At 38.2% G+C, this 14,565-nt stretch overlaps 1 protein-coding gene across 1 annotated transcript; it reads left to right on the plus strand.

Annotated features, from left to right (window-relative positions):
• Positions 1 to 8,036: 8,036 nt before the first annotated feature.
• Positions 8,037 to 13,570, plus strand: LOC116200073. The gene is made up of 8 exons (XM_031530750.1): positions 8,037 to 8,282; positions 8,424 to 10,772; positions 10,862 to 11,020; positions 11,186 to 11,365; positions 11,511 to 11,705; positions 11,867 to 11,965; positions 12,053 to 12,652; positions 12,801 to 13,570. The coding sequence occupies exons 2-8, from the start codon at positions 8,454 to 8,456 to the stop codon at positions 13,128 to 13,130; spliced, it is 3,882 nt and encodes a 1,293-aa protein (XP_031386610.1). The 5' UTR covers positions 8,037 to 8,282; positions 8,424 to 8,453; the 3' UTR covers positions 13,131 to 13,570.
• Positions 13,571 to 14,565: the final 995 nt, after the last annotated feature.

Genomic DNA, 14,565 nt, shown 5'->3' on the forward strand with positions numbered 1-14,565 from the left:
AAAGGATAAGGTGAAGGCAATTTGGACCGCAGAAACTGCCATGCCAATGGTCCAAAATCATAGGACTAGTATGCCATATGGTCCTATGGCTTTCTTCCAATCCCCCATGTTGCTTTCATAGTATGCACGCCTATTGAAAACTATAACTTATTTTATACAACTGAATTATAGATACTATATGCATGAAATCAAGGATGTATTGCCAATGAGATTAGGGATCGATGGACTGCTTTCTGAGTTTGTTGTTGTGAAATTGATCTAATTATAATCGGGTAAATTTCACGTGTCGTTTGCTATTTAATAAAATGTTGTAGAACTCATTCTCTAAAAATATGACACTATTACCTCTGCTCTTGTTTAGGCGACGACTTAGGCGGCATCATATCAACATATTTGTTGGCATGGCTTTTTACTTTTTTTCTTATATTTTTAAAATATGAAAATTGTTTTTTAGAGAGAAAAAATTATCATCACCGAGCCATCTGAGGTGACATTCCTAGAGTTTCTGTTGTCTTGATAGGGAACTATACGCGTCGACAACATATAAAGCCACCGGCGACCTTGCCTGGAACAACGAGGTCTCCAATGGGCCAATATCGTCCAAATATACCTTTAGATCGGGGTTATGGTGCCTCTCCAGAGGGGACCATCACCCCATTGGAGGTCGCCGATAGTATCTATAGCTGTCAATTTCTGATGAATTTCTCCTTTTTTTTTATTCTTTTTTTTCACTTTTAATATTTTTTAAAATAAAAAATAAGCAGAGAGCCACATCAGCGAATATGCTGACATAGTGCCGCATAAGTTGCCACCTTAGCAAAAATAAGGTAGTTAGTATTATACTTTTAACAGAGAAGGGGTATGCAATGTTTTATTAAACTGTATGAGATGTACGTGAAATTTATCCATTATAATTTTAATATATTTTCGTGTTGTTAGAGATAATAGTTGTAAGCATCTTCTTATCTTAACTGCAAGAGGGGCAGGCTACGGGCTAGGGACTGTCCAATCTTCTGCTGGAGGCCAATCAGATTTCATAGGAAAGTGATTGGAATAGTTTAATTTGATATATATCATACCGAGTATTGACCAAGCAACCCAAAAAGAAAAAAAAAACAACATTATTATTAAGAGTATGGGGTTCATTTGGTTTGGTCAAGGTCTAGCTATAGTCTAACCTATGCAAATATTCAATAAGTAAAAGGAAAAAAAAAAAAGAAGTGTTAGGGGACATGCCACGGCACTAAGATTGACAAAATGTACGTGGGCATAGAGAATGATTTGGTAATCTCACCAACACGCTGACAATTCCTTCTCATTGTTAACCACTCTAATTATAACCGGTCTATTTCACGCTTCTCGAATATTTTTCGCGTGCGCTCCAATCGACATCTTCTAGATATCTCGATTATTAGAAGGATGTGGTTGCATATATGGCTCCCTTTGTGTTACAACGTTTGCTATGTTTGGAAATAAGTACCAAAACGGATTGTCGAGGGCATACATAGGATTGAGTTGGAAAACCCGGTCTAATCAATTAGTGAATTAATTAATTCCATTCTGTGTTCATGGTCCCATATACATATATATAGGAAATGATGTCATAACATTTATCTTGTAGGCTGAAATGGTTGGTATCCACTTTGAAAAATAAAATATTCTCTTTAAAAAGTGCAGTACTTACATAGTACTTTTGAAAATTCGTTATTTTTACCGACAATTTCAAGAAAAATATTACACTTTTCAAATGGAATATTATACATTTCAAAGGGAGTATGATAATATAATGTAATGATATCCTTTTTCACGAATATATGGAAAGTGCATTGAAGGGTAAAAGTACATATAAATCCCCTTTCTACATGTTTAATGCTAGTCGTAGGGACCAGATTACCGAATATTGAAATTAAATTCCCATTGAATTGCTCAAGGATCGTGAAAGAAAAACGTGCTAAACTTCGTTCCCATATTGAAATTGCGAATATTAGTTATTGAATTAATGGCGAACTGGTAAATTGGTGGCTAAGATACGCCATCCAAAGTCACCTTCCTAACTTTATTTTCTTCTTTGATTTAGTAATACTGTCTCATTCGTCCTTTTTCCTAACTATTTTCAAACTTCTATTTAATAAAATTTTCTCTCATACTTTTCTTAATTATTTTTAAACTTTAATTTAATAATACTTTTTCATTCATATTTTTTCCTAATCATATTTAAAATTAATTTTTAATAATAAATTTCTTATCTATTTTTTATCTATGTATACATACATATATATATATTCATACATCAATATATTTGATAATATTTATAATCATTACACAAAATCAAATTGAGTTAGATCACTTATCCAACTCAAAAATCAAATGCAAGCTTAAGAATTTGTTTGGCTTTCGAATAAAAAATTTTACTCTAAATACTTCATCAAATTCAACACTACAATCATTGCTATTTTATTTTTTCAGCATTTAATAATAAATTTTCACTTGTAATTTTTTCTAATCATTTTTATAATCAAATTTTTAATAATAAATTTTCAATATACTTACATATATATATATATACACATATATATTCTTACCAATCCATATATCAGTTACAATAATTACATAAAATCAAGTTTAACTGGACTATGTTCTAACTCGAAAACCAAACGCAAGCTAAATATCCATCGATCTACAAAGATTCAATTCTTATTTGAGTTCGAGTTATTTGGCCTACTTAAAAGGAGACACGCGTCACTCAACTGATGACGTGTAAGAACACACGAACTAATCAATCCAATATGCACCAAGCAAAGACATTGTTGGGAACATTCACCATGAATCATCAGATGCACCAAAGAATAGTTTTCACTCAATAGGTCAATTTAGTTCGAATCACGTGCTTCTGAGATGGTAAAAATTCCTCACGTAAAAGAATTTTCACGTACATTTGAAGTGCTCTAGCTGATAAGCAAATTGCAGAGAATCTCGATCTTTCGACAGTATTTATGAAGTGGCATCAATTGAGATGACCCTCTTGACCTTATTTATGCATATGACTATGAGGTCGTCCCCTTAATTGCTATCAGAATTAATTAATTATCGACCAAAACAAGAAAAGATTGGAGGCGTGGGTGTTTCACCTTTATCGAACATTAATGCCGGGGGAAGAGTTAACGAAACACTCAAGTATGTTCACTGCCCTTAACAGCAAAAGACAGAGACATGTTCTTGCTTTTGCATCCCCAGCAATTAGCAACTCCAACAAGCTATAGTACGTGGACAGTTAAAAAAAAAGTCATATTAATGTTAAATGCATATATTATGAATTGTTTGATTTTTTTCCGACTAAGAAAAAGACGTATAGCATTATATAGCATTATTAAAATAAAGACTGCGCAATGAAAAATATATCGATGAGATAATTCGAGTTATATTAATCTAGATTTTGTTATGAATATCAAATGAATGCTTACTGTATTTGTGCAGTTAAATTGAAAAATTCAGTAGTAAGGGGCACGGGATACGTAATTTACATCTTAGTTATATTTGTTATAGTTAAAGAAGTATATCATTGCATTACGCTCGTCTTATTTATAATTGAACTATTTATACGAGTGGTTTCTTATATTTAGTACCTACAAGACATATCAAATGCAAGAACTTAATCCTTTTCTTTCTTTCATGGGTGCATTAATGTTCGCGGATCTCATATATATTATCCATAAGATGAACTACAAATTTGCATTTCTTTTTTATATACAAATTCGTGCAATTTCGACTTTGATATCCAGAACTATGAAAATAAGTGAAATATATGGAAATCGTCCGAAAACTCTAATTCGAATTATTTTTTTTGGTTCCAATTCTATGATTGATGACATTTTCATTTAAACGTGTCGTGATATCTCGATTTGTCACGAGATAAAACTTTTAATATAATGATTGTAGACTAAACATGTGAATTTACCTATTAAAACATAATAAGAAACACAAAAACTTGGGGATCAATAGCAACTTGAATAAATCTAATCTTATAATAAGTCCAAAATATTTTAGTCGTCTAGTGCTTATAATATCCTTGCAAAAGAACAACAAATAAATCATTACAAAGCCAATGATTCCATCCCCTCCATAGACCTCGACGATAAACACTATGGTACATGAAAAGGTCGGCAAATTCGATTATTTTATCAATCAATACATAACAAATTTTAATTTTATTTAAATTTATTGTCATATCCAAATTCTAATATTCATATATTTGTGATAATTACCCTCTAACGGCCTCGTAGATATCTAGAACCGCCACCGCGATGGAAAAAGACGGTTTGGGGCCCGCAGTGGCCCCACGAGGAAGAGCGCCCCCCCGCAGCGCCTGGAGGTCATTTCGGTAAATTCAGGCAAGGATCCCGCGGTACGTCCTTATCCCCGCGGGCGGTGGGGCTCCTCCCACTCGCCTTTGTCTCTTTTGTGCTTTAGCTGACGCCTATGGACAACATAAAAGGCCGCCACCTTTCACGCGTTCCCGCATTCGGAGCTGGGCCCCACCTAGCTGAAAGCTGCTTCCCTTCACACAATCTAGAATCCAATTAGCAAATGGAGTACTAATTCCAATTATAAATAATTATATTTTTTTAAAAATATTAATATTATTTAATTAAATTATAAAAAAAATGAGAAAAGTTTCGATAAAATAATGGTTGTATTGTTGAATTACGAAAAAAGTATGAACAGTTAAGAGAATTTAATATTAAAAATTGAATTGAATGGTAACAAAAAAATTAAAGACAAATAAATAATAATAATAATTGTGTTGTTAAATTGAAGTTAAGTGAAATGGAGTAAAACCACTTCAAACTCTGTTCTTTTTTTTTTTCTTTTAGTTATTTTGTTTTGCAAATCATTTTCTTGCTTATTCGCTTGATATGATGTTAGAATTTCCGCGACAATGAATTTCGGGTGAATATCGGTTATAGATCACTAATCGTTGCGTCAACATTACTTAATTGATGTATTCGGAGACCGATTATTCTCGATTTGAATTGATTTGGCCACTGATAAAGGGGTGATATGTTTGGCCAATAAGATAATTTTGGTCAAATAATCTATGAAGAACTCATATTAGTGGATGGATGTACAGCTATCATATACTTTAGAGGTAATTATTTAGAGTAGGATATAATTCTGTATTGCCCATAAAATTGACCCGTCATGATCTCGATTATGGTAGATAATTTACGATTTTTCTTTTTATGCTTTTCAATGTATGGAGTTTTTTACGATAATATTGTTACGGGTGACAAAATATTGGTTGACCGGTAACAAAGTATTGATTGCTGGGAGAGGGAATAATTAATAGTTGATTATCGATATTTCTAATATATTCCTGCCAAATTTGAGTTTGATATGAATTTCGGATACAAAACATATTGTTAGTTAACCTCCAAAACAGAAATTCTAAAAATTGAACTCCTATTAAAATTGGTTTCAAGTTTTAACTATAGTTTGTATAGTTGATGACAACCCTTGAATCAACTACATCGAAGCATATATCGAGAGCATATTATAACGAATAAATTCACGTAAGATAAAACCCAATGAAAACAACTATTCGGTAGCGATCCTAAAATTCGAGCTCGAGACTGACTTGCCCATGTAAATGCTCGAGTTCGACTTGATGGTTGGATGGGACATTTATATCAGGTAAAATGAGCAGATCTAAAACATAAATTGCTCCACATTAAAAAATAGGACATTGCATGTGAATCAATTAGGCAGAAAAAAGGTAGAATTAATTGTCTCTCACCCGTGCCTAATTGTGACATCTATGATGTCAATGTGAAAGGAGGATCTCCTTCCCCCAAAAAAATACCTCGATTATTAAACGTCGCGTCTTTATTTTTAACGATAACGACATATAAATTACAATAAAAAAGGGAAAAACAAAATCGGTTTTTGTCACTAATTTCATCATTTACTGTCGAAAGCATCCACAGACCCATGAAACAGCACATGCCTTTTTTTTTTTCCTTGGGCCCATTTGTCATTTTTTGGTAAGATGAAAATCTCGAGCTTCGATTAAATTACCTTAGCCCTTTAATTGAATGTGAATGCATACATACTTGCCAAATGAGATTAAAATCATGCCATGCTTCAATTTCATTTCATTTTTTGAGCCAAACATGCCGATTTTCTCCATTTGCTCATTTTATTTCTATAAATTCTTTTTTTCCCTTTTGTAAGTTCATAATGATTTGTAGAGAAGGTCGATTTTTTTAATGAATAAAGTTAAAAAAATCATAACCACATTTTTTTTTATTTTTCAATAATATTTGTGTAATCTTAAATCTTCTATTATTAACTATAAATAAATAAATAAAGATCTCGATTAGTTTTGCATATATTAGGCGCACGTTTGTTGTCGAATATCTTAGGTAAGTTATGCTATGCTTCCTATGGAGAATTATTGTCTTTCCTATCTATTTATGGTACTCAAATTCATTGAAAATCGCCACATTCTTTTTGAAAAAAATCTTAAATGATTAGTTTTCACAGTTTCGACAACAACAAAAAAAAGACTAACGAGATTCATTTAATATATATACAAAATTAATCATTCACTTTCTCATTTCACTTGATTTTTTTTAATTATATCAGATTAATTTCAATTATTTTAGTGAAAAGATAATAATAGCAGATAACGAGAGAATCTGTTTTTAAAAATATAGGTCCTGTTTGGCAATGGAGTAAAACTCTATTTAACTCAACTCTAAACTTTTTAAAATTTCAAAACAACTCAATTTTTTTTAAAATTTTTAATTTTGCCCCACCTCCTTCTCTTTCGTCTAGTTCACTATTCATCGTCTTCCTCCTCCCCCTCCACTGTTCATCAATCCCTCCCGTTCGACCTCTCTTTCGCTCTCTTCATCTCAATATCTCAACAGAGCCCCAGATGCGTGGACGAGAAGGGTTCATTCTAGTCGAAGAAGGTGAAGGGCCCGCAGAATGAATAGTGGATGAAGAGGAGGAAGACGATGAATAGTGACCTGGAGGAGAGAGAAGGGGTGGGACAAAATTGAAAAATTTTATAAATTTTGGGTCGTTTTAAAATTTTAAAAAGTTTAGAGTTAAGTTAAACAGAGTTTTACTCCGTTGTCAAACAGGACCATAAAATGATTACGTATTAGCTCAGTACGGAGATAATTTATTGATTTAAAACAGAATCAGATCTGAGAAAAACGATATTAGTAGGATTATATTGTTTGAAGGGAGATTTTTGTAGATATAGATCATATCACATCGGCAAATTTTTATTTGCACTTTTCGTATGTAAATTCCCTAAATTATGCCATATTTTCCTCTCATCATTGGGTCACCAGTGACATCAGCATGTCCTTAAAGATCTCATATTTTTGGGGGGCCAATTGATCTCACTTTTTAATTGTTATGGGCAATTTTTTGCTAATTTTTTATCCTATTATTATCATTATCAAACAGATAAATTTTTATGGATGAGTAGAAAATTTAGCTCGCTCTCCCCCATTTTGTGTTTATTTATAAATCTACTCAATCTACACAATATGATCGGATTTATGAATTATTATGTACATGCCAAAGATGGGATAGTTACATGTGGTCCGACATGGGCATCGTGATCAACTTTTCTAGATGACAAGCATGAACTAGTTCATGATTCAAAATCGAGCTTCGGCATAGTAAATACAAGCTTCAAAGTTTAATAAATTACCTTGTATTGAGTGTACGTAAACTGACACGATGTCGCTGGCTCGAGCTTTACATGCCAGTTTTACACGCGTGAATTGGTGAATCGGATAGGATCAGATCGACTAGGTCTAGGTGAAGTGAATGTTCTATCTATGCATGGTAAATATTCTATCTATGTTTGGTAAATCGCTATAATTTTTTCTCAATGGGATTAAAAGATATTTTAATTGTCAAATCACGGGAAATAATTTAAAATTTAAAATGAGATAATTAAAGTGGAAAATCCAATTAGGAAGGAGAAGGGGAGAGTTTAAATGGATACGTAGAGAGACGAGAGGCGCTTTCTCTTTAGATTACAGCTGTTCGTGAGAGAAGACGAGTCCTCTCTTCCTCCCCCTCCCAAATCCGCCATTGTCGACCCTCTCCGTCCTCCCCGCGGACCTTCCGATCGGAGTGTGAGCGAGAGAGGAGAGAGATAGAGACTCCGGCCACCGTGCATTGCGGCCTCCGGCTCGCAGATCTCGCTCCCGATCTGGCGGTCCCCCCCTGCATTCTCGCCTCTCCGTCTAGTAAGTCACCGCGATCTCGTGCAAGATCTCGTCTCTTTTCCTCTCGATTCGTGATTTCGCAATTTCGCGTAGTGTGATCTAGCAGTAGCCGGAGCTTGGCCAATTAGGCGGATAGAGTAATTTGCGCTTTTTTCTTTGTAGCTCGTTTGGCGTGATCGCTGTGTTGTGGTGATGGACGGGGAGGTGGTTGTGGAGGTCTCTTCGCCGAACGGAAAAATTAAGGAGCAATGTGGTGTGGACGCGAGTCCGTGCCATGATCTGCCCAACGGCGGCAGCTCTCTTGATTGCAATGGCGTGAAATCGGTGGCTGTGGTTGAGGGAATTGAGAACGGAAATGGGAAGGAGGACGCTGATAGGACCTATGTTTTTGTGAATGGCAGCGACGACGTCGCTGAGATTGGTGATAATGATGAAAATTGTATCATGGTGGCTCCTGCAGAGGAAAGTGTGGGTAACTGCGGGGAGTTAAAGTCTAATGGTGAGATTGAGGCAGGGGAAGCCAAGGTTAACGGTTGCAATGGGCATTGTGATTTTGAGAAGGTAGATGCGATCATTCACGAGGCTGCTGAAGTTGAGAACGGCAAATCTACGAGTCATGAGAATGGAGATTGTATAAAGGAAGATAATGGTGTTCTTGTAGCTGAGGAATCCAAAGGCGAATCTGTTGAGTTGTGTCCCGTGGAAGAGGTGGAAGTGGTGAATTCTGCTGAATCAGAGGTACTTGGGGTGGTCAACAGCGACGAAAAAGTTGAGGTGGAGTCCTCTTTTGAGGTGGTCGAAAAGGTTCCCATCACCCAGGATGATCATGCGGATGCTGAGGGTTCCAATCACTGCCAAGGGCTGTCAGCAAATGCAGAAGCGCTCCTTGAGCAAGTAGAATCCACCTCTGACATTGTTGAGGAAGTTCCCGAGTCTCAGGCTGTTAATGATGTGGAGACTGAGGGTTCGAGGGATTGCAAAGAGCCAGCGGAAACCACTGCAGAGCTGCCTGAGAAAATAGAGAGCACCGCTGAGGTTGTCGAGGCGGTTCCCGAGTCTCACGGGGATGCTGATGGTTCAGATGATACCAAAGGGTTATCAGAGATTACCGAACAGCAACCCCTGCAAGCGGAGTCCATTTCTGAGGTTTCTGAGGAGGTTCCCAATTCTCAGTCAACCATTCATGTTGATGCTGATTGTTCATGTGGATGCTGTCAGCATGCGGTAGACATGCCTGTGGAAGTGGAGTCTACCTCGGAGGATATTGGGGAAATTCCAGGGTCTCAACAAGTTAGCAACAGTGATGCAGAGGGCACGGGTGACTGCCCAGTGCTGTCCAAGGTCACTGTGGAAAACACAGCAGATCTATCCGAGCAACCAGACGAAGATCAGAAATGCGAAGCGACTGTTACTGCTACTGCTGCCTCTGAGCTGATTACTGGTAATAATGAGAAGGAGGTGGTAGAGGAAAGAGAATCATCTCCCATTAAGGAGGATAAGGCTGAGGTTTCAAGCCAATTAAGTCCCAATGCAGAAATCCCAGAAACTCAAGAATCTGTTAAAATCCAGGTTGATGATGCCAGTAATGATGTGGAGCAGCAGGAGTCAGTGGAAGTGGCTGCTGAATCTCCGACGACTGATCAACTAAAGAGCGTTGATGGGGAGGATGACCAAATCGCCAAGTGCACTGCTTGTCCTGAATCAACTGACATTAACACTGCTAGTAGTCAGCCCAGCGAGAACGGCCAAAGCTTTGAAAGTGACCCTGTGCCTAGTGCAGTTTCCGCTGCCAAAGAAGATGGTGATTCTGCTCATGCCATTATAGAAACAAAGGAGCCAGGTTCTGCCCCCGAGAGTGCTGAAATATCGGCCTCTCCCGCTGATTGCATCAATGTGTCTGTAGAAAGTGCTGAGTGCCATCCAACTGCTGTGCCTCTGCATGCAGATATCCCTGCTCCTGCCCTTGATGATATGAACGCAGAACTTGCAGCAGTCAATGATGACAAAGCAACTGTTTCAAAAGTTGAGGTTGGGAATACCGCAACAACAAGCTCTGATGGTACAGAAATGGAAGGTGGAACACACGAAGGATCATCAGTGGCCGATGACACCTCAGCTAGCCACTGCTCTACTATGTCAACAGAAACTAAAATATGTTTTGGTTCTATCAGTCATGAAGAACTGTCTTCCATATCTAGTGCAGTAACTCAGCCTTCAGCTGATTCAGAATCCCCTGAAAATGATGGTAGTGATAGATCTACATCACAAGGAGCTGAGGTTATTGATGCTACTCTTCAAAATGATGGCTCTCCTGCAGAAGGTTCTAGTAATGGAGTAACAGAAGCACGGCCTGTGGTCCCCGAAGTGGTGAAAAGATTTTTCAATCAACGTGTTAGGGTTCCAAGATATGATGCAGAGGACCTTAAAGAACAGATGATTGAAGCTCAGGCACGAGTGGATGAGAAGACTCGTATCCGTGATGCTATTCAGGCTGAAATTCAAATGATTAAGGTATGCGACTTTTTAGTCTTTTGGCTGCTGAGTTTGTAAAACCCTTTGCTCTCTTTTGACATGATACGAGTTCTTACTATCTCGATTAGGCTACTCGCAAGGGCTACTCGGTTGAGATCGAAGCTGCCTCAGCAGAAGAACAGTCTGCTCGAGACTTGTGGAAGTCCAAACGGAATGAGATTGATACTGTGCAGTCTGTCATGAGTAAATTGAAGAATGCAATGGATATTGATGATATTGATTCTAGGGTAAGCAGTCTGTCCATATTATAGCACCCTTCTCTCTTTCACAAGAAGCTTTTTTCCACAGCAAAAAGAAAGATGGGAGTAAATGAGAATAATGCATGTAAATTCTACACGTTCGATATTTTTTTTGGGAAGTCCCCCAACTTATCAACCTCTTTCATCTCTCAGATACACAGCATGGAGCACAGGATTGAACATGAAACCCTGCCCTTAAAGGAAGAGAAGCAATTGCTGCGTGACATAAAGCTTTTGAGGCAACACCGCGAACAACTATCCTCTAGAATTGGAAAGCAGGACGAGCTTAAGGAAGCCCTGGAACAGAAGGAGCAGACAGAAGAGCGTTTGAAGGTACTAATGTTTATGCTTCTTTCATTATTGTGTTGGAACGAGTATAGGGTGTTTAGGGTTTTTTAAGTTTCCGAGAAGTAGCTCTGTTCCTCATGCACGGGCAAAATTAGTACACAAGGTGTTAAACTTGTATAATTTATTTCAGGTTTTGAGGAAGGAAGCGGAATTGCTCAGAGGCACCCTCTCTAGGGCAGAAGGAGTCACAAAAGCTGCAAAGAAGAAACAGTATGATGGAATTGAGAAGCTTCGTGAATTGCAAGATCAATTTAAAGCTGCCGATGCTGTTAGACAAGAAGCATACGCGCATCTACAAAGCTTAAGGAAACAATCATATGAAAAGGTCTGCAACATTTGAAAATATGAAATGCTCTCTTGCAATATCTAGTTTCACTTCAATTATGATATTCTTAGAAAAGTTGCCAGGTCCCTTGATAAGCTTCAGTATGATGATTATACTGATGAGTTGGGAAACTGAGAACAACTCTTTATCTGAAATGACAGAACAAGTACTTCTACAAGTACAAGGATGATGCAAACATTTCGAGTGACTTGGGATCTAAGGGAGACCGAGATGGCGTTTCCCAATTCTGTATCAAACAAGTAAGTTCACGGGCACTCTTCATCTCATTGTTGAATATTTTATTAAAATTGAAGTAGGCATTCAAATCATGCATCAATGTTCTGTAGGTGGACGACTTTATGAAATTGTGGCTCAACAATGTGGAGTTTCGGAGTGATTACATCGGGGGCAGCTTAAGGGGTACTCTGAGGAGGCTTGGAACTAAGGACGGACGCTCCCTTGGGCTTGATGAGCAGCCACTAGTCATCCCACCATACCCGATCGAGAGAATTGCGAAGGACAACCCCACCCGTACCCCTGCATTTCCGAGTCTGGTACAAGCAAAAGCACAGGCTGCGCCTGTGGAAACTGACTCTAGAGCTGATAATGCGCCTGTTAAACCCATGGAACAGAAGAAGCCGAACTCGATAGCCAAGGCCCCTGCAAAACCATCTGAGGCAGTTGCATTGGCCTCCCCTGATGCTGTCAGAGACGACGAGGCTGCCAAAGTCACAGAAGAGCCGAAGCGGACGAAGGAGGAGGAGGAAAAGGCTAGGAGGGAAGAGGAGTTGAGTAAGGAAGAAGAAGCAGCGAGGTTGAAGGAACAACGTCGGCTGGAGGAGAAGGCCAAGGCCGAGGCGGCTCTAGAAAGGAAAAGACGGATCGCAGAGAGGGCCCAAGCAAGAGCTGCAGCTAAAGCACAGAAAGAAGCCGAACAGAAGGAGAAGGTAGTTCGAGCTCTTCCTGAAATTTAGGCGCATATTTAATGGCTTAATTAAGCCTAGCCTTCTCATTTAGTTTTGCACGCAAACATGCAGAATTTTTGAGCATGTTATGGGTTCATGAGATAATATTTGTGGTGTTCACTTTATGCAGGAGAGGGAGAAAAGGTTGAAGAAGAAGGAAAGAAAGAACGCAGGTGGGTCTGAGCCCACGGATGCAGCCAATGAAGGGGAACCCGTTCCATCTGCTCAGACTCCTACTGAGACTCCTAGAGAATCTGAGACAAGAGAGAAGGTCGAGACAGCTGCAAAAAGACATCAAAAGCCAGTTCACTTTGCGAGACAGACAAAGGTAAAGTCCACTATCCCTCCGCCACTCCGAAACCGGGGCAAGAGGAAGATGCAGCCGTGGATGTGGGTCCTGCTTGTAGCTGTGCTCGTTCTTGCCCTGTTTTTGGCGGGCAATGGCAGGCGACTCTTCTAAGTTTCAGGAACTGTCAAAAGAGGTTCAGGGGTTCCATGGAGATTATATATCTTTTTTCCAGAGTTATGGCGGTGACTAATCTATCGAGGCTTCGATTGGGAGACTCCCGCCTATAGATTTTACATATTATGACATATATATATATATATATATATATATACAGGCGATGATGACGATTCGTTGTGCTCTTCCTTGGGGGGTGGGGTTGCTTTGGTCTCTTTCATAATTTTATATTTGGCAGATTTAGATTGCCCTTGCTTGGGTTCTCTCTTTACAAGTGGTTCTTGCCTCATCATACACACTCTCGAGTTGATAGGATTGGTTTGGTTTTCCCGTGATATGTGATTAAATGGCGCTGGAAGGTTCCGAACAGACACTATTGTTTTATTTAGTATTGATAATAAGCTAAATTTAATAAATTCATTTACATCTCCCTGTCCCTTCCTCTTCTCCTTAATTATTAAGTCTGTCTGCAGTTTTCTAGCTCCGTTTGATTGTATCTGTTAGTTTTGCTTTTTTTGCAAGAGGATGATGTGTTACTGCCATTAGTGTTCTATTGCATTGGTTGGCACGGTGAATGTCATTTGAAGTTCGAATCGTTGTTGCACCGGAACTTTATAGTGTTCTTTGTGCTCTCTTGAAAATGTTTCTTCAGCGTTGTGAGATGCAAGTTGATTGATCTGGTTCCTTTCTTGGCCTAGCATTTTTCCAATTCCCTCGAAACAGATTTGGCAGCATTACGTGTGAGTCGGGAGCCGACGTAAGGGTGTGCGAATTTGCTATCTATCTAATAAAACCACTAAGCGCAAATTAAGGTATATGGCGCACGTAACGATCTATCCATGAGCAGCTTTATTTGACACGGTCGGTCTTGATCAAAGATGTGTTTTGTTATGGAATATTTGTTTTTTCCCCTTTGCCATCACATTAAGTAATTCAAGATGTGATGAGACGAGGAAATTAAAGCACAAAGCACAGACACTGAGAATATCGATTGTGGAAAGACAAGCTCAACAAATAACTATGTGGGCATCATCAGTGTCTTAGTCAAATAATTTAGAAAATGGCATCTCTATTTCATTGATATATGTAATTAATACATATTTCTTTTCTTTTCTTTTTTTGCCTTCAACACATCTTTAATTCATATATATATATATATATGCAGAATGTTGAAACGAGTGAATATTTGATAATATTTAGTGCCAGAAATTTCCCACCAGACCAGCACCTGGTATTACATGAATGGCGCGCCTCCATAATAAAGCTGGAGGATTTCTTCTTTGAATCGAATATATTACAACTTTCGGGATTTGACACAATAATTGGGAGCAAAATCTTCAAACACATCAACTCAGATCCATACAATGGCGCCATGAAGACTACTATACAAGAACCTTCCGGGTCAATGTACAGCGGGAACAGATTGGTTCGG

The sequence above is a fragment of the Punica granatum genome, chromosome 1 (assembly GCF_007655135.1).
Source record: "Punica granatum isolate Tunisia-2019 chromosome 1, ASM765513v2, whole genome shotgun sequence".
Classification (NCBI taxonomy): domain Eukaryota; kingdom Viridiplantae; phylum Streptophyta; class Magnoliopsida; order Myrtales; family Lythraceae; genus Punica; species Punica granatum.

Coding starts and splice junctions, on each gene's coding strand:
- LOC116200073 (XM_031530750.1), top strand. CDS start 8,454: ATGGACGGGGAGGTGGTTGTGGAGGTCTCTTCGCCGAACGGAAAAATT. Junction 11,366..11,510: donor AGACAGAAGAGCGTTTGAAG/GTACTAATGTTT, acceptor AATTTATTTCAG/GTTTTGAGGAAGGAAGCGGA. Junction 12,653..12,800: donor AAGCCGAACAGAAGGAGAAG/GTAGTTCGAGCT, acceptor CACTTTATGCAG/GAGAGGGAGAAAAGGTTGAA.